This window comes from Cetorhinus maximus, chromosome 20, assembly GCF_964194155.1.
Source record: "Cetorhinus maximus chromosome 20, sCetMax3.hap1.1, whole genome shotgun sequence".
Taxonomy (NCBI): Eukaryota; Metazoa; Chordata; class Chondrichthyes; order Lamniformes; family Cetorhinidae; genus Cetorhinus; species Cetorhinus maximus.
In genome coordinates this window covers 20,050,011-20,075,314 of record NC_135898.1, presented here as the reverse complement: position 1 = coordinate 20,075,314, position 25,304 = coordinate 20,050,011, and the positions used below count along the sequence as shown (strand labels likewise).

The following is a 25,304-nucleotide window of genomic DNA, read 5'->3' as shown; positions in this document are numbered from 1 at the left end:
TGTGGCAGGCAGTGATTGTCATCAATACAAAAAATGTCACTCAACAGTCAGAGCGAGAGAGTGACATCAGCAGCACCAGCCTCAGGCTAGAGCAGCAGTCAGCTATGCTTTCAGCTTTTCCGCTTTCCTTCCCTCTGTGCTGGGTAGAGAGGAACCCCCTCACGGCACCCCCCTCCATCACCACACCTCAAACCAGTTTGATTTTCCCCCGACATGTGGTGAGCTGCCCACTTTAGCTCCCCAACCCCTCATCCCCTCGGCCCTCTCCCCTCGTGAGGCTTCCTCCTCACGCATGGGCACAGGGAAATTCCCAACGCGAGGAGAGCATGAGCCAACCCACCCTGTCATTTGATCCTGGCTCCTGCGGCAACAGCCCACAGCTGGTCCAGTAAACGTTTAACCTTGAGTGATCCGAGAGAGGGAAACAGTTATTAGCACCGAGGAGCCGGAGCCTTGCTCAGTTGAGTCCAAGTCCAGCTGACAATGGAAACCTGGCAGGAATATAAACTCCAACACAAGTCATTTGACAACCCTCAAATAGGGCACATCCTCCAAATGAGTCTCGGCTGACACCAAGTTGGAACCTCAAAAGTCTCCCCAGGAACCCACTTTACTAACACGGGTTGGGGGGGTGTTGGGGGGAAAGCATCCTCAGCATTTAGCAAGATGGCAGTCCCAGTGCTTCCCGCCCGTGCACACATTGTACTAAGCCAGGAATGATCTGTTTGCTCACTGTGCCCATTAGGCCTTGGGTTAGGTTGCATTGGCCTGATTCCAAGTGCACCAATCGCGATAAGGGGTCACAGTTCATTGAGCGCGACAGCAGATGAGCGTGTTGATTAGTGAAGCACCCACCCGACTCCATGCCATCTCCTTTACCCCTTCTCTATCACTGGTTTGGCAAGGGTGGGGGGCAATCAAAAGGCCTGACATGCAGGCTTCTCCATGGCAACACAATCACTCAAAAATGGACGCTCAGCTCCCCAGGGTTGAGTGAAGCGGGGGTGGGTGGGGGGTGGTACATGTACCTGACACAAAGGGCATTTCTCTCACCTCCTGCCTCTTTTCTGAACCTTGAGTCCTCCCCTTGACATTCACTAAAGCCATCCATGCCGGGTCACCAAGATCCACACAGTCTCAGGTATACCTCATGTCAGCCCTTATCAGCGTATAGCTGCCCACCAGCAGCGCGGAGATGGTGCCAGGCAGTGCCATCTCATGTACCATCAGGCGACATGGCTGGGTGTGCTTCCTGGAGCCACATAACTCCACCAGCACTGAAGGGTAATGCCGTCAATGAGCCACACCCTCGAGCAGTGCTGTCAAAGCCTAGCTGGAAGGGGGGAGCCACAATGAAAGCAGGCTCAGTCCCACTCGAACCCAGTGTCGTGTTGGTAAATCTGTTGGCTGAGCAACAACAGGCAGGGAAATGGCTCCCAACACCAGCTTGCTCAAAGCATGCATAATCTCTTCGTGTAAATAGAAGTGGGAGGAGGTTCATGCAAAGGATAAACACCAGTTAGACCGAATGACAGTAATTGCATGAGATAATTCCATGAAAACCACACCAGTCAAGCCTTGCAAACCCGTCTGACCAGTTTCAGTCTAACTGAGGCCTGCAGGAACCTAGCACCTCCTCAGCCTAAGCTGCTTGGTCGGGCAAACATGACAGATCATTCCAGAGAGAAAACTGAGAGAAAAAGGCACCAACTTGGTGTGCGGCTCAGTGGACAAGAGCAATAAATCAGAACCCATCCGACCTGCACTTGCTGAAGGCCTTCGTACTCGTCAAACACCATTTGCCTTTAACAAATCCATTGTTGATCCAAGCTCAGAAAAGAGTTGCTTACAGCAACCATGTGACATTTGCTCCACTGTTCTTCCACCCTCTCAAGTACGAGTGCCGGTCAATGCCAAATCAGAGGCAGCCTTTGCCTCAGTCCCTCAGCCACTGTAAAATGGGTTGGGATTACATTTTGTTACAGGACTCTTAGAGACTTGCCTAGGACACAGAAACATAGGACATAAGAGCAGGAGTGGGCCATTCGGCCCATCGATCCTGCTCCGCCATTCAATAAGGTCATGGCTGATCTAGTTGATGTCTCAACTCCACTTTCCTGACTGTCCCCCATAACCCTTGACTCTTTTGTCAATCAAAAATCTAATTCATTCTTGAATAAATTCAATGACCCGCCTCCACTGCTCTCTGGGGAAGAGAATTCCACAGACCAACAACACTGAGAGAGAAAAATTTTCCTCATCCCTGTCTTAAAAGGGATATCCCTTATTCTTAAACTGTGTCCCCTGGTCTAGATTCACCGACAAGAGGAAACATCCTCCCGGTATCCACCCTATCAAGTCCCCTCAGGATCTTTCAATGTTTCAATTAGATCCCCTCTCACTCCTCTAAACTCCACTGGGTATAGGCCCAATCTGTTCATCCTTTCTTCATAAGATAAGCCCTTCATTCCAGGAATGAGTCAAGTGAACCTTCTCTTGAACTGCTTCTAATACAATAATATATTTTCCAAATAAGGAAACCAAAACTGTACAGTACTCCAGATGTGGCCTCACCAAGGCCCTGTACAGCTGCAGTAAAACTTCCCTACTTTTATATTCCATTCCCTTTGCAATAAATGACAGTATTCCATTTGCCTTCCTAATCACTTGCTGTACCTACATACTAACTTTTTGTGATTCATATACCAGGACACCCAGGTCGCTCTGTATCACCGAGTTCTGCAATCTCTCTCCATTTAAACAGTATATTGTTTTCCTATTCTTCCTGCCAAAGAGGACAAGTTCACATTTACCCACATTATACGCCATCTGCTAAATGTTTGCCCACTCACTTAACCTGTCTATTTCCCTTTGCAGATTCTCTGCCTCCTCTTGACAACTTATTTTCCTGCCTATCTTGGTGTCATTGGAAAATGCAGCTACCATATATCTGGTCCCTTCATCCAAGTCATTGATATAGATAAATAATTGCGGACCCAGCACTGCTTCCTGTGGCCCTCCACTAGTTACAGCTTATCAACTTGAAAAAGACCTGTTTATCCCTACTCTCTGCTTCCTGTTGGCTAACCAATCCTTTATCCATGCTAATATGTTAACCCCTACACCATGATCTCTTATCTTGTGTAGTAATCTTTGATGTGGCACCTTATCAAATGCCTTTTGAAAATCCAAGTACACCACATCTACAGGTTCCCCATTATCCATCTTGCTTGTTACTTCCTCAAAAAACTCTAATAAATTAATTAAACACGATTTCCCTTTCACAAAGCCATGTTGACTCTGCCTGGTCACACTGAGATTTTCTAAGTATTCTGCTATTACCTCCTTAATAATGGATTCTAGCAATTTCCCAATGACAGATATTAGGCTAACTGGCCTATAGTTTCCTGCTTTCTGTCTCCCTCCTTGCTTAAATAAAGGTGTTAAATTTGCTATTTTCCAAAATGCTGGGACTCTTCCAGGATCTCAGGAAGGTTAGAACCAATGCCTGTCCTATCACTGCAGCCACTCCCTTTGAGACCCTAGGATGCAGGCCATCTGGTCCTGGGGACTTTAGATCTAATAGTTTTCCCAGCAACTTTTTATACTGTGCGTGCCTGGCTCCAGAGAAGATTCCCACTTCCAATTTCTCTGCCTTACCACACAATCGAGGAACTTGATGCATCGTTTCAGATCGGGATTCATCTGGCAGAACTGGCGGAATAGCTCCCTCCCAATGGGCTGCTTGTTACACAAGCTGAAGTAGTCTCGCTCTGTAAGACAAGTTAAAGAAAGAGCTTTTAATCTCCTGCTTTGCTCCCTTGAAGTTTGGAAGCTGGGGTATATCCAGCGCGTGCGGCTGAAGTTCATTTTACAATCCCAACGAGGTACATCTGAGAGCTCTCTTAGTGATCAGCCAGCTCTAGACACTCCCCCCGGAGCAGCGGAGAGAAATCCCTGGGCCTATTCCCGACTCCTGGTGACACAGAGGCGTCAGTCGTGCCTCAGCTGGAACGCTGCAGCGAGACAGGGAAACACGGCAAACGCCGGCCCAGGGAAAACAAACCCTCATCAGGTGCTCCGCGCGCAGCTTCCCGATAACACATCTTTCCTATCACCTCATGTCGGAGGTGAAACGGGGACTGCCGGGCCTGTTAATGCAGTCCAGCAACCTCAGGCTTGGAACAGGCGGTGTTCTAGATGAGGATCCATCTAGTTCACCTTCTGCCAGTACTCGCATGTCAAGGGTGCTCGAACAGAGGAAAGTGTGCATTGGCAAAATGGGGCCTTCATAACAGTTCCACAGCGGAGTGGGCAAGAACCTAGGGACACAAATTTAAGGTGACCGGAAAAAGCACCAGAGCTGACATGAGGGAGAATTCCCTTTCTTTTTTTTTTACACACAACGAATCTGGGATCTGGGATGGAGGCCAATTCAACTGAGGCCTTCAAAAGGGAGCTGGATCATTAGGCGGAATTTTACATCCCTGTCGCGGGGGGGCAGGGGTGGGGGACGTAAATCCTGGTCCATTGACTTTGGCAGGACCGGAAAATCCTGCCAGTGGTAGGGCCGTAAAATTCTGCCCATTACCCGAAGAGGAAAAATTTGCAGGGCTACAGGGAGAAGGCAGGGGAGTGGCAGTGGACAAGTTACTCTTGGAGCGAGCTGGCAGGCACACAGTGGGCTGAATGGCCTCGCTGTGTTTCGATCATTCTCTAATCTATAAAGTCTGAGGAACTGATGATCAATATTGACTGCTGCGGAGATGAAGGAACAAAGCCTGCAAACTGCTGAGGTGTTTAAATCAACCCAAGTGACCTGTGATATTTAGCCAATAGATTTGGGAAAAAAGTTAGATAAAAGATCCCATTCCACAAGGGTTTTCAGGAGAATCACTTGAGGCGGGGACAAGACTGTGTGAAAGACGAAGCTTCATTTTCTCACAGGAAGAACTTAATCTCTCATCTCGAACATATGAATTAGGAGCAGGAGTAGGCCATTCGGCCCCTCGAGCCTGTTCTGCCATTCAATAAGATCATGGCTGATCTGATTGTGGCTTCAACTCTACTTTCCTGTCTACCCCTCAATAACCTTTGACTGCTTTGTTAATCAAAAATCTATCTAACTTAGCCTTAAAAATATTCATTGACTCTCTGGCAAACAGAATGCCAGACAAATGACCCTCTGTGAGAAAAAAATTCTCCTCATCTCCATCTTACATGGGAGATCTCTTATTTTTAAACTGTGTCCCCTAGTTCTAGTCTCTCTCACAAGGGATGGATGCTGAAAAGATGTTTCCCTGTCAAGTCCCCTCAGGATCTTATGTTTCAATAAGGTCACCTCTCATTCTCCTGAAGTCCAATGGACAGATGCCCAGCCTATCCAGCCTTGCCTCATAAGATAAGCGCTACATCCCATCGCGAATTGCACTCGCTAGAGAAAAGGTTTTGTGAGAAATGCAAACTTTCTCGGGAGTGAAAAAGGACAGTTGTGCTGTCCATCGAATTAACTTGATTCAAGTTTGAAAATAATCACACTTCTTGTTTAATTCTTCGACTTTTGTATTCTGAACAAGGGGTGGGCAATAATCCCACACAAGACACAATGATAATGGAGTTGTTGGCAATCAGCCATCAATCTCGATCTATCAGCCTGCAATTGGTTCAACAACGACAGGAGTCAAGAAGCCCCAGAGGTGAGGAGTTTATAGGTTCAACTAACCCCAAGCATGCTACACTTACAAGTCTTGTCTCAAATACTTTATCCCAAAATATTATATTTTGGAAGAAAGTTGTACAAACACTAGGTTCTTCCACCCACCTTGGGAGACTTCTACAGATTTACTAGCTTCCTGAAATAAAGACCCGAATTTTTAGCTTGGTGGGTGGGCGTGATAGGCGGGACTGGGATTGGCCGGGAAACGGACCGTCAACCGCGATTGGCCCCTGACTGCGATTTCACGCTGGCTGGCCAATTAACGGCCAGTCAGCACGAGACGCGCACTGAAAAGCTCAGCGCTGCCTGGGTGGGGGTGGGAGGAGGGCAGGCGATGGTGTCAACGTGGGCCCGGTCCAGCGCTGAGAGAAAGCTCCCTGAAGGCAGAGAGCCGCCTCGGGGAGCTGCAGGCCCGAAAACCTTCCAATAAAGTTTTAAAAAGCGGAAGGAAAAACATGTCCGAGCATCACAATCAGGCACCGGAAAATATCCATGGTAAAAATGCTGCCCACAGGTTTTTTATTTTTATTTAATTTCATTACGGAAACCTCACCCCGCCTTTGGATGAGGTATCATGAAACATGTTTAGGCCGCCTGGCCGATTTGCCTGTCCGCCAACCATAAGGTTGGGCAGGCGGCGAAAAATAGCAGGCAATTGTGCCGTTAATGGGCTTAACTGCCCTCTTAATTGTCGGCGGGTGCGCTTCGGACTTTTGTGCGCATCCACCGAGTGAAATATCGCGGGAGTGCGCAATGAGGTCGGGCAACTCGCGCGATTTCACGCCTGATCAGGGTGGGCATGCACCTGCCCGTTCAACACAAAATACGGCCCAAGGTTAGTTCTGCATTTACCCCCACTACAAGCCCAGGCTGTTGCCTCTGCTTCAGGTGGAGTGGCTGGTCTTCACATCCATCCTCACAGGTTGCCTCAGTAATAAAATGGGTTCTGGTTGCACTGTGAACTGACCTGACTGACAGCAGTTACATAATGGCTCTATACACAGAACAGAAGCAAGTTCCCTCACAACCACTCGGTCACATCACTACAGGATAGTATCACCCTCGGGGAACCAGGGTTACCCAACTCCATTTCAAAATTACCCCTCAGAAAATGCCACAAGAGTTTAACATTAACCGAGTTGTAAAGCGTTGTTGCTCCTGCACACTAAGCTATTTACAAACTCAATATAATGCAAACTCAACTCATACTGACAGCTCAGGGAGATGGAGAGGAAGAAGCTGCATTTGTATGGCACCTTTCCCAAACTCAGAATGCCCTGAAGTGCATCACATCCAATGAGATTGTTTTGAAGTGTAATTGCTATTGTTATGTGCACAAAGACAATGGTCAGTTTGCACAGCAAGATCCCATTGATAAGGGTCAGATAATGATACCGATTGAGGGCTGAAGATTGGGAGAATGCCCCTGGCTCTTCCTCTGAAAGTAGAGTGCTTTATGTTCACTGGAGAAGGTAGGAAGGGCCTTGGGTTAGTATCTCATCTGAAAGACCGTGCTTCTGACAAAGCAGCACTCCCTCAGTGAGCACTGGCGTTGTCAACGAGACGAGGTGTCCAAGTCTCTGTATTGGGACTTGGCTTTCTGAGTCACACAAGTGCAACCCACTGGGCCATGTCTGACCGTATGAAGCTGTCAGATCTTCATAAATAGGTATCTAGAGCCTGATGGTACATTGAAAATTCCGGCCTTCAAGGAATACAACCTGCAAATACCACACATCATTCACCCGTCAGTCACCAGAATGAACACAGTTGGTGACAGAGTCTTGCACGTTGCTATGGCAAGCCATTTGCATTCTGGGAAACCCCTCAGAAGCTTCACGGGAAATCTCCACACACAAGACAAGATTCTGGGGCATCATTCCATTAAGTGCACCTTCCTGTCAGTTCAAAGTGGAGGCGAGTGCCATCGACCTCCGTGTTGTGTTATCATGGAGAGCTCTTCGCACCGGAAGACCAACAATTTCGGGCAGAACAAAGAGTGCCTTTCACTGAGTTGATGGTGCCTCCAGAAGCAGTCGATGCTTATCGCGGGCGTGCGCCCCCAACAGCCTGGAGAGCACACAGGATCCTACGCTGTGGCGCTGCTCGGGGTGAACCTCAACATATTAAAAGAAACCCGACTGCATCTCTTTGCAAAGGCACATTCCAGGAACAGGCAGCTGAAGGTTTGTTCTCCAAGCAGCTCAGAGGAGGGTTCAGGATAGACTCCAACAGGCAAGTTCCCTGTTACATCCCTCTGATATTTCCCATCAAAGTGTCAGTTTGGGGGACCATTCTCTAGGCCGGGCTGGGGGTGCAGTGGGTGGGGGGGCTTGTTCTGCAGCTGACCACACACAGATCATGGTGTCTGCCATGTTGCTCTCTGCATTTCCAAAAAAACCACGGGCGGATGGCTGAATGACCACAGCACGGAGCTGGCCTCATGACTTGGGTTTGGCCCAAGTTTCTGGCAGGCTCTGCGAAGCTAGTGTTAATCACACCAGAGGCTGTGGCACAGCCTTAACATACTTCACATTCTCAACTGGCACGCAATGCCAAGGTAATTGGCATGTAATTGGCAGGCCCAGTTTGTGGCCTTAATTAATGCCATGTTGTGGGCTCTGCTGGGGAACAGAAGGCCGCAGCCACACACTTTAATTGCCTCCCAAGTGTCAGTCCCACACAATTGCCTGTCTTAAGTCCCAAAGGGGAATGTGGTGCAGCAGGGCTCAGCTTCCCACTCCAAAACAACCCACTCGGTCCCTCCCAACAGAGGCACAGAATCTGCCCTGCAGCTGCAGTGCCACTGTGTGGGCGTCTAGCAGAGGACAATAAAAACCCTGCATTTCTATAGCACCTTTCATCACCTCAGGATGTCTTAAAAGAACTTGATGGTAAATGAAGTGCTTTCTGAAGTGTGGTAGCTGTTGTAGGAAGTGTGGTCGCTAATTTGCGCACAGCAAGCTCCCACAAGCCGCAACGTGATAATAACCGGGCAGCGCTTTTTTTTTGTCATTACGATTGAGGGATAAATATTGGTCAGGACGCCGGGGGGACCTCTTCTTTGAAATAATGCCATGGAATCTTTTACATCCACCTGAGCAGGATCCCATCCAAAAGACAGCACCTCCGACAGTGCAGCACTCCCTCAGGAGTGCTAGAATGTCACTCGAGTTTTGTGCTCAAGTCCTACAGCGGGATTTGAAGCCTGCATCTTGTGATTCAGAGGCTCCCAGTTGAGCCATAGCTGACACTTACGGCCGTGTTAAGTCACCTTGAGCCTCAGAGACTGCGACTTGGATCTGTACTTGCTGAGGAAGGGGATGCGGGGGGTCCACCTCCTCTCGAGCAGCTGTTGGAACACTTTCTCTTCCCGAATTTAGCTGAGGAACAACATGCCTGGCCAAAGGCCCATCGGAAAGCGCCTCACTTTCACTGGACCAGCGCCCCCCTCCCTCGCCAGTGATTCTCCGGTGACGAACATTAGACTGGAGAGCAGTCAAGTCAAGCAAGAGAGAGGTCAGGCTTTCCAGGAGATGCAAAAGCTGGATTGAGGCACGCTTGTACTGCTCAGGAGCTCAGTACACAAGGAAAACCGAGATAAGATCTGTAAAAAACAGGCTTCAATGTGATAAAGGCAAAATACTGCGGATGCTGGAAATCTGAAACACAAACAGGAAATGTTGGCAAAACGCAGCAGGTCTGACAGCATCTGTGGAGAGAGAGACAGAGTTAACGTTTCGAGTCTGTATGACTCTTCTTCAGAGAACCGTTAACTCTGTCTTTCCCTCCACAGATGCTGTCAGGCCTGCTGAGATTTTCCAGCATTTTCTGTTTTTGTTTCAGGCTTCAATGTGATATGAACAAAAAGCTAAAAGCTACTGCGGATGCTGGAAATCCAAAACAAAAACAGAATTACCTGGAAAAACTCAGCAGGTCTGGCAGCATCGGTGGAGAAGAAATCAGTTGGCGTTTCGAGTCCTCACGACCCTTCGGCAGAACTGAGTATAGTTAGGAGAGAGGTGAAATATAAGCTGGTCTAAGGTGGGGGGCGGGGGGAGAGAGAAGTTGAGGGTGGGGTGATTGTGGGGATAAGCAAGCAGTGATAGGAGCAGATAATCAAAAGATGTCACAGACAAAAGGATCAAAGAGGTGTTGAAGGTGGTGATATTATCTAAGAAAAGTGCTAATTAAGAATGGAAGGCAGGATACTCGAGGTACAGCTCTAGTGGGGGTGGGGTGGAAAGACTGACAAGGTATTAGTTTTAGATTTAAAAATAATGGAAATAGGTGGGAAAAGAAGAATCTATATAAATTATTGAAAAAAAAGGGGGAGGGGGGAGAAACGGGGTGGGGATGGAGGGAGGGATCCCTCTCCCCATCCCCACCCCGTTTCTCCCCCCTCCCCCTTTTTTTTCAATAATTTATATAGATTCTTCTTTTCCCACCTATTTCCATTATTTTTAAATCTAAAACTAATACCTTGTCAGTCTTTCCACCCCACCCCCACTAGAGCTGTACCTCGAGTATCCTGCCTTCCATTCTTAATTAGCACTTTTCTTAGATAATATCACCACCTTCAACACCTCTTTGATCCTTTTGTCTGTGACATCTTTTGATTATCTGCTCCTATCACTGCTTGCTTATCCTCACAATCACCCCACCCTCAACTTCTCTCTCCCCCTGCCCCCCACCTTAGACCAGTTTATATTTCACCTCTCTCCTAACTATACTCAGTTCTGCCGAAGGGTCGTGAGGACTCGAAACGTCAACTGATTTCTTCTCCACTGATGCTGCCAGACCTGCTGAGTTTTTCCAGGTAATTCTGTTTTTGTTTTCAATGTGATATGGCCCATTATGATCCCCACCCAATATTCGATTCCACTGACTACAGGGGACGGCTGGAGAACAGATGGCCAAGGCTGGACTGACCCTTTCCAGCTATTTCCCAAGGGGAATTCCTAGTCCACCTGCTATACAGGGACTCAGGCACTAGGCTTTACACCAGCTGAAGGTGTGTTGTGTTATGTTATGTTATGTTGTGTTTGGAGAGTACAGGGCAAACTATCTTCCTGCCTCAGGAGAGAGTTATAATGATCACCAATTAGACTGGGTGCAGGATTCAGTAAGCAGTAAGTCATTTGGAAGATCCCAACGGGTATGCCAGGAGGCGTGTGTGCAGTGGAGTGAAGTCTAATCGATTGGCAGAAAGCCCCAGGATACATTTTTCAGTCTGCGCTTTAATTAAAGAATTATCACGCCGCATTGCTCAGTGTGTAATGTGCCATTAAGCAAATGTCGAAGAATGTTTTCTTTCTCCCCTTCGCGACTCGTGGGTGCTTGAAAAGGTGATGAGCGGAACTCGGTAAAAGGTGGACATGCTCAGAATAGCTCACACTGATCGAGAGCTTGGCACCTTCTCAAGATGCCTCCCTCACAGCCCAACAAAGTCAAAAAGTGTTGCCGCTCTTACGTAGGTGAATGACTCGGACAGACATCGCCAATGAGGAAGTGGCCAGCCTGCATGCGTGGCAGGAGACTGCCTTCCCCCCATCATCGAGGCTTTACTCTGAGGCGGAGCGAGGATTAGGAGCCAGTCTCTGATGCATGTTGCTGAGCTCTGGGGCTCCACTGACTGGATGAAACTCAGGGCACTTTCTCTAAAACCGGCTTTGCCTTGGCATTTCTGGGGGCACTGCCACTGTAAAGCATGCCGCTTTTGGCTTGGGAGCAGACATCACACGTGCCTTTGCAAGAGGGTGAGGTTTTTGCTGTGTAATGATGGAGTTCAGGCCCTGAGTGAGCGTCATGGAAAAGAAAGGATTTGATTAACAAATCCCAAAACGGTGATGGGCACAGACTGTGAAAAGTGCCATGCAATGAACTGATTCATGCAGGAATAAGAGAGAGAGAGAGAGGGAAATAGGGATAGAGGAAGAATAAGGGAGAGAGACAAAGAAAGAGAAAAATAGAGCAAAGAGATCATGAAAAAGAGACACAAAGAGACAGTAGTGTGGGAGAGAACAACAGACAAAGAGGAGACAGGAAAAGAGTTCGCAGCAGAGAGGGAGAGATAGAAACTGAAAAAAAAATAGCAACAGACACAGAGAAAAAGATAAAGAAAGACAGCAGGGAGCAAGGGAGAGAAAGAGAAAGAGAAACCAATGGAGAAAGAGAGCAGATGAAGTAAAAGAAAGATGTTTCTGTCAGTGCGACTTCAGAGGTTTCTAAAGGGCCGAGAGTTGGAGTCACAGCTTACTTCGAGAGCACAAGAACATAGTGATTAAGTTCTGAGGCTTGTAATCCAGACCAATGACACCAGAGAGGTGTTCAAGTCTCATCATGGTAGCTGGTGAATTTTACAGTCAGTCAGTTAATAAATCTGGAATGTAAAGCTAGTCTCAGTAATGGTGACCATGACAACCATCATCAATTGTTGTAAAAATCCATCTGGTTCACTAGTGTCCTTTAGGGAAGGAAATCTGCCCTCCTTACCCGGTCTGGCCTACATGTGACTCCAGGCCACATGGTTAACTCTTATCTGCTCTCTGAAATGGCCGAGCAAGCCAGTCAGTTGTCATGAGGGCAGCTCAGCATCTTCTCGTGGGCAACTAGAGTTAAGCAATCAATGCTGACCCTGACTGTGAATGAATAAAAATATATACGTCGTGCACAGACAGAGCTCCCACAGGCACTCAGTTCATATTAAACTTCCACACAGCATCAGAGGACACTGATTCATTCCACTGCACAAGATGGGTACGAGGAACATTGTGCTTTGGAAAGGCTGAATTATCTACTCTCCAACTTCCTCCTAAATCTTGCAGGCTCACGTCTCTGCGCTAAGACGGACTGTACTTTGTCTCGGGTCCAGTGTCTCTGCGCTAAGACGGACTGTACTTTGTCTCGGGTCCGGTGTCTCTGCGCTAAGACGGACTGTACTTTGTCTTGGGTCTGGTGTCTCTGCGCTAAGACGGACTGTACTTTGTCTCGGGTCCGGTGTCTCTGCGCTAAGACGGACTGTACTTTGTCTCGGGTCCGGTGTCTCTGCGCTAAGACGGACTGTACTTTGTCTCGGGTCTGGTGTCTCTGCGCTAAGACGGACTGTACTTTGTCTCGGGTCCGGTGTCTCTGCGCTAAGACGGACTGTACTTTGTCTCGGGTCCGGTGTCTCTGCGCTAAGACGGACTGTACTTTGTCATGGTGACTTAGTCTGCTGTGGAACATTCACTGCCCTTGTCTTTACTGCAACATGCTTTTATTTTCAAAAGTATACTCTATTCATAAAATTTGTAAAAGTACATTGCAAAACATTTCAACTTGAACATTTTTTATATTTATTTATGGGATGTGGGCGTCGCTGGCTAGTCCAGCATTTATTACCCATCCCTAGTTGCCCTTGAGAAGGTGGTGGTGAGCTGCATTCTTGAACCACTGCAGTCCATGTGGTGTAGGTACACCCACAGTGCTGTTAGGGAGGGAGTTCCAAGATTTTGACCCAGTGACAGTGAAGCAACGGCGATATATTTCCAAGTCAGGATGGTGAGTGACTTGGAGGGGAACTTCCAGGTGGTGGTGTTCCCATCTATCTGCTGCCCTTGTCCTTCTAGATGTGGTCGTGGGTTTGGGAGGTGCAGTCGAAGGAGCCTTGGTGAGTTGCTGCAGTGCATCTTGTAGATGATACACACTGCTGTCACTGTGCGTTGGTGGTGGAGAGAGTGAATGTTTGTGGATGTGGTGCCAGTCAAGTGGGCTGCTTTGTCCTGGATGGTGTCAAGCTTCTTGAGTGTTGTTGGAGCTGCACTCATCCAGGCAAGTGGAGAGTATTCCATCACACTCCTGACTTAGAGAAAGTGTGATAAGTTTGTCTCTATGCAGGATGTTCCACTCTGAGGTGTCTCAATATAATTGTAATACTCTTGATATTTACAATATACATCCATGTCAGGCATGCAGCTTGAGGGCAAAAACATTTCAAATAGAAAAATTACAAAAAGCACAATAAAATTCAACTTTCCTTCATACAGCATGTTCCACTCTGAGGGGCTAAAATATCATTTCAATCTTCTTGACCTTTACAATACATTCAAAGTCAGACATACAGCCTGAGGGGTCTATACAATTCCCAGCCCCTTGGTGCACTATGGCTGAAAGGTCTTAGACAGTGACCTTTCCCCAAGCTTTACTGCGTCCCTCAGCACGTAGCCCTGGACCTTAGAATGTGCCAGCCTGCAACTCTTCACAATGGAAGACAGGGGACAAGTTTTGGGCAGACTAAAGAGCGTCTTTCACCGAGTTGATGATCCTCCAGCTGCAGTTAATGTTTGTCTCGGTGGGTGTCCCTGGGAACAGCCCGGAGAGCACAGAGTCCTGTGTCACAGAACTGCTCAGGATGAACCTCAACAGAAACCACTGTATCTGTCTCCAGACCTTCTTTGCAAAGGCACAATCTACAAGGAGGTGAACAACGATCTCGTCCTCACCACAGCCACCTCGAGGGCAACGTGCCGAGGGGGTGAGACTCCTGGCGTGTTGGAAGGATCTGACGGGGAGGGCCTTTCTCACCACCAGCAAGCTACATCTTGGTGCTTGTTGGAAAGTTCTGGCGATGAGGCATTCTGCCAAATGACTTTGACAGTCTGCTCGGGGAACCATCCCACAGGATCCACCCTCTTCTTTTCCCTCAGGGCCTCTAGGACGTTACATGCTGACCACTGCCTGATGGACTTGTGGCCAAAGGTGTTTCTCTGCATAAATTTTTCCACCAGGGACAGGTGGTACGGCACGGTCCAACTACTTGGAGCGTTCCGCGGCAGCGTGGCCAGACCCATCCTTCGCAACACCGGGGACAGGTAGAACCTCAGCACATAGTGATACTTGGTGTTTGCGTACCGAGGGTCTACGCACCGCTTGACGCAGCCACACACAAAGGTGGCCATCAGTATGAGGTCGATGTTGGGCACGTTTTTCCGCCTTTATCTAGAGGCTTGTACATCGCGTCCCTGCGGACACGATCCATTTTCGACCTCCAGATAAAGCGAAAGATGGCTCGGGTGATCGCCACCACGCAGGAGTGTGGAATGGGCCAGACCTGCGCCACGTACAGCAACAGCGAGAGTGCCTCACACCTGATGACCAGGTTCTTACCCGCAATGGAGAGAGAGCGTCGCTCCCACATGCCCATTTTCTGTTTAGCTATAGCTACTCACTCCTTCCAGTTTCTAGCCCGTGCCCTAGGCCCTCCATATCCCCAGCACCTTCAGGCAGCCTGGCCTGGTGGTGAAGGGGATGAGGGATCGGTCAGCCCAGTTCCCAAAGAACATGGCTCTTGCTGCGATTTACCTTGGCTCCCGAAGCCAGTTCAAACTGGTCGCTGATGCTCATCAGTCTGCACACCGACAGCGGATCCGAGCAGAAGATAGCGACATCGTCCATGTACAGGGAAGCTTTGACCTGAGTGCCTCGGCTGTCCGGGATCGTCACTCCTCCTGTACCCACATCCCCGCCCCCCCAGTGGGTTCAACACAGCACACAAACGAGAGGGGAGAGAGAGAATAACCCTGCCCGACTCCAGATTTGATTGGAAAGCTTTCCCACTCCCACTCCTGGATTGAAACTGTGCTGCTGATGTTCGTGTAGAGCAGTTGGACCCAATTGCAGGTTCCCTCCCGGACCCCATTTTGGGGAGCACATCCCATCATGGAGGTGTGTGATATTCTATCGCAGGGCTTCTCCTGGTCCAGCCTGATGTGGCAGGTGTCCACACCCCTGTCCCAAATGTCGGCAATCTTTACCGCAACTCACTTTTCCCTTTGCAAAAATATACTTTATTCATAAAGTATCTGAGAGAACTTAACGAAATGGCCAAAAAGTGCAATCATATTCAAGTTTTCTACATAGATCATGTTGCCCTGAGGTGCTTCAATACAATCAATGAACATTACAGACATTTCAAAATGGTCATAACAGACAGTCAGGCAGTGCAATGGGATTTCAGTTGTCTACATAGACCATGTTGCACTCTGAGGTGCTTCAATGCCGTTGTGATACGTGTAATGTTCACTGCATACATTCAATGTGAGTCATACAGCCCGAGGGGTCTATATAACTCCCAGCTCCTCAGTGCGCGATGGCTGAAAGGTCTTAGACAGCGACCTTTCCTCATTGTGCCTGTGCAGTGGCTGCCTCAAGCTTTACTGCGTCCCTCAGCACCCACCACAACACTAGGTGTTTACAGCAAGTGAGGAGAAACAGTCAGCAGCTGGCAAGACCAATGTGGATCTTCACTCAACCACTTCTCATTGTCTCTGGGCAGTCATTAATGTAACTAAACGACCCAGTGATGAATTTTCCAGCACTGAGTGCTGAAGTAAAACTGCTCTTTCTGGCTCAGAGTCACGTGTGATCAGTGTGGTTTTCCCCCTACCTCTGTGATTTCTCTGCTCCTTTATATTCACACAAACCTTCCTTGCACACGCCTCCAACATTTTCTCCGCCTCACTCCCTCGTCTCCTCAAGTCAAGAAACCACAGGTATTCACCGAATTTTACAGCACTTCACTCAGCCGCCTTGTGCTGGCCTTCATGCTCCACACAAGCCCCTTTACGCCTGACCCCCACAATTGCCCCATATCCTGGAAAAACACATAACAAAGCAACGAAGTTCAATGCTGCAGGAATGTGAGGTGATACATTTTGGTAGGAAGAACATTGAGAGACAGTGTGAAACAAAGGGTACAATTCTAAAGGGCAGGACTTGGTGCACATGTGCATGAGCCATGAAAGGTGACAGACAAGTTGAGAAAGCGGTTAATAAAGCAGACAGTATCCTGGGCTTTATTAATAGGGGCAGAGAATACAATAGCAAGGAGGTTATGTTGAATTTCACAAAACACCTTCTCCCCATATTCCTGCACATTGCTTCTTTTCAAATAATCATCCAGCTCCCTTTTGAGTGCCTCGATTGAACCTGCCTCCACCACGCTGATAGGCAGTGCATTCCAGACCTTAGCCACTCGCTGTGTGAAGAAGTTATTTTAGCTTTATCACTTCTGCTCCTCTTACCAATTACCTTCAATCGCTACCCCCTCAGCTGGAGCATTGCGTACAGTCCTGGGCATCACGTTTTAGGAAGGATGTGAAGGCACTGGAGAGAGAGCAGGAGAGGTTTACGAGCATGATTCCCGGGATGAGAAAGTTCAGTTACGAGGATAGATTGGAGAAGCTGGGACTGTTCTTCTTGGAGAAGAGAAGGCTGAGAGGAGATTTGATCGAGGTGTTCAAAATCATGAGGGGCCTAGGCAGAGTAGATAGGGAGAGACTGTTCCCATTGGTGGAAGGATCGAGAGCCAGAGGACACTGATTGAAGGTCATTGGTAAGAGAAGCAGAAGCGATATGAGAAAAAACTTCACGCAGTGAGTGGCTAAGGTCTGGAATGCACTGCCTGTGAGCGTGGTGGAGGCAGGTCCAATCGAGGCACTCAGAAGGGGACTGGATGATTATTTGAAAAGAAACAATGTGCAGGGATACGGGGAGGAGGGGTTTTTGGTATTTAGTGAGTTGCTCATTCGGAGAGCTGGTGCAGGCACGATGGGCCAAATGGCCTCGATGTTGTAAGAATTCTGTGGTAGCTCCCCTCTTCAACCAGCGAGAACTCACCCATCCTTCAAAATAGTGCCTTTTGCGCCACCTGTTCAATGCCTCATCTGAAAGGCAGCACCTCTGACAGTGCAGTGCTCCCTCAGTACTGCACTGGGAGTGTCAACCTGGATTGTTATGCTCTCGTGTCTGCACTGGGACATGGAGCCACAAGCTTCTGATTCAAGAGGTGAGACCGGGGGTAGAGCCCGGTCTCTCAAGAACAACGATTCCCCCCATCTTAATCTCATAATGCCATAAAACTGCACACCCCAAATCTCAGCGTTAGTCCCAGTAACGGGACTGAGTCGGGATGAACGGGGGTGAGGCGGAGGTCATTTTCTCCATTGGAATTCCACATTACAGAGCTGATGAAAGCAAGAACATTGCGACCTACACTGGTGATGCTTTTCCTGTGGGGACGTCCAGGTTCCTGTATGGAGAGAGCCCCTCAGCAAGGGGCTGGGGGCATGAGGGAAGCGATAGGGAAAGAGAGAGAGAGAGAGTACGCAAGTGTGCGCGAGGGAGGAGAGATGCAGAGCGAGGGAGGGGGAGGGGAAGAGAGGTAAGAGCAAAGAGAGCGGGGGAGGGGAGAGAAACACACTGGCTTTGGAGTATAACCTTTAGGACTCCTGTTTGAGGCTGGGGCCCAGGGCAAACTGCATCTGAAGTGAAGAGACAAAAGGCACAAGTGATCTTCCAGAGACAGCACGGGGCTCACCAGCTGCTGGGATCTTGCTGCCCCTGGCAGGTGAGCTTGAAGAGAAGCGGGGCCAAATGGTGGACAGTCTTATAGGAAACATTCTGTCGGCAGCCACCGAGAGAGGGGTGATTCTTGCCCTGTGCTCCAGCTCACACGTGATTTACAGACAAGCAGAAAAATCAGAACTGGCCAAGGGACAGTTTAAAAAACCCTGCAATGGAGCGGAGATATTTCACCTGTTGGCTAACCAAAACAGAAATGAACTTTCCTGACCAAAGGGAGCTGGCTGAGCCGCACGCTCAGGAGCAGGGCTGTCCGGGGAACAGACAAATACAGCCAGTCGCCCCGCCACCCTCACCGGCAGGGGAAGGCCATTGGCCAACAGTTCTGGAGCCTAATCGAGCTTATAACACACACACACACACACACAGACACACACACACACAGACACAGACACACACACACACACACACACACACAGACATACACACACAGACACACACACACAGACATACACACACAGACACACACACACACAGACACACACACACAGACACACACACACACAGACACAGACACACACACACAGACACACACACACACAGACATACACAGACACACACACACAGACACACACACACAGACACACACATGCACACACACAAACAAAGCACATTGTTGGGGCCACCTCAGCTCTCTACTGATTAGGCCCGGAGGCTACGGAACTGTGAGAAATACAACCAGACATCGCACAAATCAACTCGGAAGGGAAACTCAAATGCTGCTTTACGGCAAAGGACACAGTGGTCATTCTATGGCAAGCTGATTTCAAAGGGGGGGCGTGGGGGGTAAAGCTGTGCAGCAATTGGTTCAGTTGTTTACAAGCTCTGATCCAGGGATGAGAGAGTAACATTTACACATTTACAAAGGGCTGCTGGGGATATAACGCAGGTTGGGGTTTGATAAAGGTACTGCATTTGCAGACCACACTACTCCTGGTATCTTTCTAGGTTTCAGATTCTCGGCACCCTCCTGCAGGTGAGCTCTCACGCTTTATGTCCCAGTGCCCTTTACCTGTCCCCGACCTTGGCTATTTATATGGCACCCAGGAGCAGAATGGAAAACTCTCATTTCTGAATTTCAGGGGCCGCTTTATAGTTTCACATGACCGTATTCAACTTCAGTAGAAAGGTAACCGCTGGCTCAGATTCAGCACTGAGAGCACCTTTTTAGGTGGCAGTCTGTTGTTGCCATGCCCACCCTGAGGCCTACCTATCTCCCACAGGCCAGATGGACAGCTCCACTTAACAAAGGCAGGCTGAGAGAAGATTTATTTTAAAAAATAAAACGTTAAAACCAAGCTAGTTTGAATTAAGTGATACGAATGCAAATTCTAAGATTACACCCAAACAAGCCTTTGTTCAAATAAAACTCCCAAAAATGCAACTGGAGCTGAATTGTGTGGCCCCCAGCAAACACACCCACACCCCCAACCCTCTCCCTCAAGCACCTCACTATTCGACCCTGCACTGGGCAGCTGCTCATTTGGCACCCTTCCTCGGGTACAGACCCTCACCCTTTACCCTTCTAACTTTCCCCCCCTCCATCCTCCTTAGTCCTGTATAGAAACTCTTTGCCCCAACCCAACAGGTAACTCTACCAGCCATGGCGATATTGTACAATAAGTGTAACCCGCTCACCTTCACTTGTCAATCTTCAAGGACAGAGTGTAAACTGGATTAACAAAATGGGCGTGAATCTCTTTTTATTCAGCAATGCCTTTAGGCATTTTAGTGCTGCCTGGTATCAGCCATTTTGCAGCAACTCCAGGAGAGCTCTGAGTTCACCAGAAAAGTGACAAGAGCACAAGAACACAAGCATTAGGAGCAAGAGTTGGCCATTCAGCCCCTCAAGCCTGCTCCACCATTCGATATGATCATGGCTGATCTGGTTGTGGTCTCAACTCCACTTCCCTGCCCGCCCCCCATAACCCTTGACCCCTCCCTTGTCAATCAAAAATCTATCTAACTCAGCCTTGAATATATTCAATGCCCCGTGAGTCCCACAGACTAATGACCCCCTGAGAGAAGAAATTCTCCTCATCTCCGGAGACCTCCAATTTTTAAACTGTGTCCCTTAGTTCTCGACTCCCCCCATGAGTGGAAACAATAAAAAGTAAACAAAATAAAGCAACTCCTGGAAACAGCTGTTGGAACCCGCCATGCCAATCCCAACACATTTCCAGATTCATGATGGACATGAGAGGGTGGCAGTCCTGACCATGCAGTGCCAGCAGCCCAGATAGGGCACCTCACCCCTCTGCGCTGTACCTTGTTATTGCCCTCATGGTGAGAACAGAGATCTCCCAACGGCACCAGTCCAGCCGGAATGGGTCTGCTGCAGCCCCCCAGTTAGACAAACCCACAGCTCCTCATGCACACTCCTCTCCACAAGAAGGATCTCCCAATTGCGTCCATCTGACACACAAGGATTGACCCAAGCTGCCGCTCCAGCCACAGTCACTGTCTAAATCAGAGCTGGACAATTAGCCTCAGCAACCCCTCAAAGCCAGATCCAGAGCTGTGGGAATGCTTAACCTGTCAGACCATGAGTTCTTGGTTCAGTCCATCAGAATTGCCCTATTAAAGACCAGGGCCAAAAGCACACTTACAGCTTTCCGCCATTTGTGGTCTGCTTTTCTTTCTCTATCTCCATTAAAGCCACGTTTATCACGAATGCAAAGGGGCCCAACACAATAGTTAACTAGTTACTGGCCCTTTTTAAGGTACCTTGGGTGTAGTAACAGGTATGATCAAGCTGGTGTTAAGTTGGCAAATGTCAAGAGGGTGCACAGAGCCCCAGTGGCAGGGGGCTCACTATGCCAGAGGGAGAGATTGTCTGGCATGGTAGCTAAGAATCAGGCAGCATTGGTTAAGAGGGTGCATTCAGCTGCTCCAACTCACTCCACTGAGAGAACAGGGCCAACTGCACCTTGAGCCCACTGCCATGCACTCGGCCCACTAACCCGCCCACAGCACAAACACATCCAGAGGCAGCAGTGACTCCACAGTTTAATTCTTTCAGTGAATCTTTCGAGTGGAAACTCTTTTTGATGCCAACAGCGATAGCATTGGACACATGGCTGTATATCCACACTCGGAGTGGAGCTGACAGACAGAGGCTTTACATAGCAGGACATGGAGAAATAGCAGCCCACACTATGATGAATATAAGCCTGCATCAGCAAAAGACTATTTTCCTTTGGCTTCAACAGCTGATTCGAGAGCTGCTGCCTTCATTACTGATGGGCCGCTGAAGGCTTGGAGAGAACCTCCATTGTTCATCTTACCTTAAGGACTGAGGTCTCTCACACACGTGGGGGTCAGGCGGGGAGGGGCGTGTGAGCATGAATGGCAGAAGCAGCTAAGAATCAGGCAGCACTCCTTCCCCATCCCCCAGCCCCATTCCCCGTTATCCAAGACCATCACTGACTTCATGAATGGGGGCACGTGTTTGATATATCCATTAAGAATTTCTCATCACAGAAGCCCCTTCGCTCCAACTGCTTCCTGGAATTCCTCATGGAAAGAATGCGAGACAGTGTGTGTGTGTCAGTGTGTGTGTGAGTTTCTGTGCGTGCGTCAGTCAGTCTGTGCGTGTGTGCGTGCGTTAGTTTGTGTGCGTCAGTTTGTGTGTGTGTCAGTTTGTGTGTGTGTGTGTGTCAGTCTGTGTTGTGTGTGTCAGTCTGTGTGTGTGCGTCAGTCTGTGTGTGTGTGTCAGTTTGTGTGTGTGTGCGTCAGTCTGTGTGTGTATGTGTGCGTGTCAGTCTGTGTGTGTGCGTGTCTGTGTTACTGAGATAATGTGTATGTCTGTGTTACTGAGATAATGTGTGTATCTGTGTTACTGAGATAGTGTGTGTGTGAAGGAAACCCCAAGAGGCTACTGGACAAACATGAAAGAGATGCTGATGTCATTCTTACCCTAATGAATGAAGTTTGCTCCATGATTCCTCCCCTGTGGGCCACCATTTCCTTTCTCGGTTGACAGCTCTGCAGTTTTTATGTGGGTCACAATTATTAAGTGATCTCAGGGCTGACAAAAGCAGACCAGATGTGGGAATCAGATCCAGCCAATGAACATTTGTGAAGCCATGATGTGGCTATTGTGTGCTGCGGTTGGGTAAAAACAGCTTAACCTTTCCACACAGGCTGCTGGGCAGAAAGCAGCGGGGCCTAACCCACATCAGCCAGAGAGCCAAATGGACCTGCAGTGACCAGAGTGGAAGAGCGGGACAGAAACCGGATTTCTAAAGCTCACTGTGACCTGGCAATAGAGACCCTGTCCAAACTAGGAGTAGAGAAAGGACACTCGAACTTCTCATCTGTTTACTAGTTACGCTCCATTATCTTAAATTAGAGCAAATCTCTTATCACTGTATTGTTCAACCCAAAATCTAACAGAGAGCACCAACAGGGGTATCCTCCAATTCAACATCAACATATTTATATTCCTATTTTGTTGCATTGAACACCACACACCTGTGATTCCAGAGTGTCCAATTCAGTCAGATTAACAATTATAAAGTGGTATCTGTTATTCTATATATAAACCCCCCCGAACCCCTCGATTAGATTCCAGCCTGTAACTCACTCCCGGGTATCTGTTATTCTATATATAAACCCCCCAAACCCCTCGATTAGATTCCAGCCTGTAGCTCACTCCCGGGTATCTGTTATTCTATACATAAACCACCTGAACCCCTCGATTAGATTCCAGCCTATATCTCACTCCCAGGTATCTGTTATTCTATAAATAAACCCCCCAAACCCCTCGATTAGATTCCAGTCTGTAACTCACTCCCGGGTATCTGTTATTCTATATATAAACCCCCCGAACCCCTCGATTAGATTCCAGTCTGTAACTCACTCCCGGGTATCTGTTATTCTATATATAAACCCCCCGAACCCCTCGATTAGATTCCAGCCTGTAACTCACTCCCGGGTATCTGTTATTCTATATATAAACCCCCCCGAACCCCTCGATTAGATTCCAGCCTGTAACTCACTCCCGGTTATCTGTTATTCTATATATAAACCCCCCCAAACCCCTCGATTAGATTCCAGCCTGTAACTCACTCCCGGGTATCTGTTATTCTATATATAAACCCCCCCGAACCCCTCGATTAGATTCCAGCCTGTAACTCACTCCCGGGTATCTGTTATTCTATATATAAACCCCACTGAACCCCTCGATTAGATTCCAGTCTGTAACTCACTCCCGGCTATCTGTTATTCTATACATAAACCACCTGAACTCCTCGATTAGATTCCAGCCTATATCTCACTCCCAGGTATCTGTTATTTTATAAATAAACCCCCCGAACCTCTCGATTAGATTCTAGCCTGTGACCCGTATTCACAGCTACCCCTTTGATCTTGCCTGGTCTCTCTATTGCCATCATGCCAATCACAGATAATTCATCTCTGATCGCTTCCTTGTCTTTGTGTCCACCCTTCTTCCTTTCATCTCGATTTCCCTCTCCATCTATCCCTGGAAAAAACTGTGCAAGTCACTTCCAATTGAACTTTCAAATAACTGAAATAAAAACAAACTGTTGGAAAAGCTTAGCAGATCTGGCAGCATCTATGGAGAGAGAGATAGAATTAATGTTTCGAGTCTGTATGACCCATCTTCAGAGTTCTGAAGAAGGGTCATGCGGACTCGAAACGTTAACTCTGTTTCTCTCTCCACAGACGCTGCCAGACCTGCTGACTCTTTCCAGCATTTTCTGTTTTTATTTCAGGTTTCCAGCATCTCCAGTACTTCGCTTTCAAACAACTGAGACTGTCTATCATTTGACAGTTCATTCACTACATCATCGCATGCTGTCCAATCACAGCCTCACCTCCAGCAGGAATGCCCTTGTCCCCATTACTCTGTCTCACACACTGCATAGGTGCTCTCCCATCTTCCCACCTGGCTCCCACCTTCACTGGTGTCCAAGGAATGCAGACTCAAATGGGTATGGCAGACGTCTGTACTACCAGATGTGGCTGGACCACAGGAAGCATGATTTGCCTCTGCCAAAGTGGCTCACTACACCAGGGTAGTCCAGGAATACAGAGATAACCCGCACATTCTCCGGTTACCTAAAGCCCTCTGCCCTGTCCTTCACCGATGTGTGTGAGGAACTCATAGATTTCTTTGTTACTAAGATGGGGATCATCCGTTCAGCTTCCTCTGCCACTTCCCTCACTCTCTTCCAGCTCTCTGTTGTAGTCCCAGTTTTGCTTCTTTCTCCAGTTTCCCTATCTCCCCTCTTCTTGTCAAAGAGACCCATCTCCTGCTCGATTGACCCGATTCCCATCAAACTGTTGGGGGGGGGGGTGGGGGGAGGATGTAGCTGGTCAGCACCTCGCCTGCCAAATCCTCTCAGCATTCTTCAAGGAGATCACCTCTCATTCTTCTAAACTCCAGAGATTATAGGCCCATTCTCCTCAGTCTCTCCTGCTGGGACAGCACTCCCATCGCATTTACATCCCAAGTAAATGATGTCAATGGGGCCTTTACTGCGCGCTCTCTTGGGCTGGTGTATCCTTCCTGAGGTCAAGAGCTCAAAGCTGCACACAGTACTGCGGGTGTGGTTTCACCAAAACCCGAGATAACTGCAGCAAGACTTCATTAATCTTATAGTCCGACCTGCTTGCAGTGAAGGTCACCACACCATGTGCTTTCCAAGTTGTTTGCTGGAGCGGCACATCAACTTTCTCCGATATGGGGCCCTTTTACACCATTGGAAAGTGCGGCATAAATTCCACTTGTTTTCGGTAACAAGAATTTATCCATCTCCATTTTGAACTGGCCCCCAGCCTCAACAGTTTCCTTTTTGGGGGGTGGGGGCGGAGAAGAGAGAGAGTTCCAGATTTCCTCTACACTTTGCGTGACCTGTCATCACCCTCTAGCTCCGTTACATTCAAGGTTGTTATGGAAAAGGACAAGGATGCGCCAGAAATCAGAGTTCTAAACTGGAGGAAGGCCGATTTTAATAAGATCAGATATGATTTGGCCAGAGTGGACTGCGACCAGCTACTTTTAGGTAAACCTGCGTCAGAGCAGTGGGACTCATTCAAGAAGGAAATAAGGAGAGTACAGGGCCAACATATTCCAGTAAAGATAAAGGGTGGGACCAACAAATCCAGGGAACCCTGGAAGTCGAGGGATATACAGGATTGGATAAAGAGAAAAAGG

At 48.4% G+C, this 25,304-nt stretch overlaps 1 protein-coding gene across 5 annotated transcripts in view; it reads right to left on the bottom strand.

Moving 5' to 3' along the window:
- Nucleotides 1-25,304, bottom strand: part of grk5l (G protein-coupled receptor kinase 5 like) — a 126,844-nt gene that overhangs the window by 41,188 nt on the left and 60,352 nt on the right. For all 5 annotated transcript variants that reach the window (XM_078565668.1, XM_078565667.1, XM_078565670.1 and 2 more), the window contains one exon: nucleotides 3,661-3,773. In XM_078565668.1, the coding sequence (XP_078421794.1) occupies nucleotides 3,661-3,773 (113 nt within the window). The remainder of the gene's footprint in view (nucleotides 1-3,660; nucleotides 3,774-25,304) is intronic.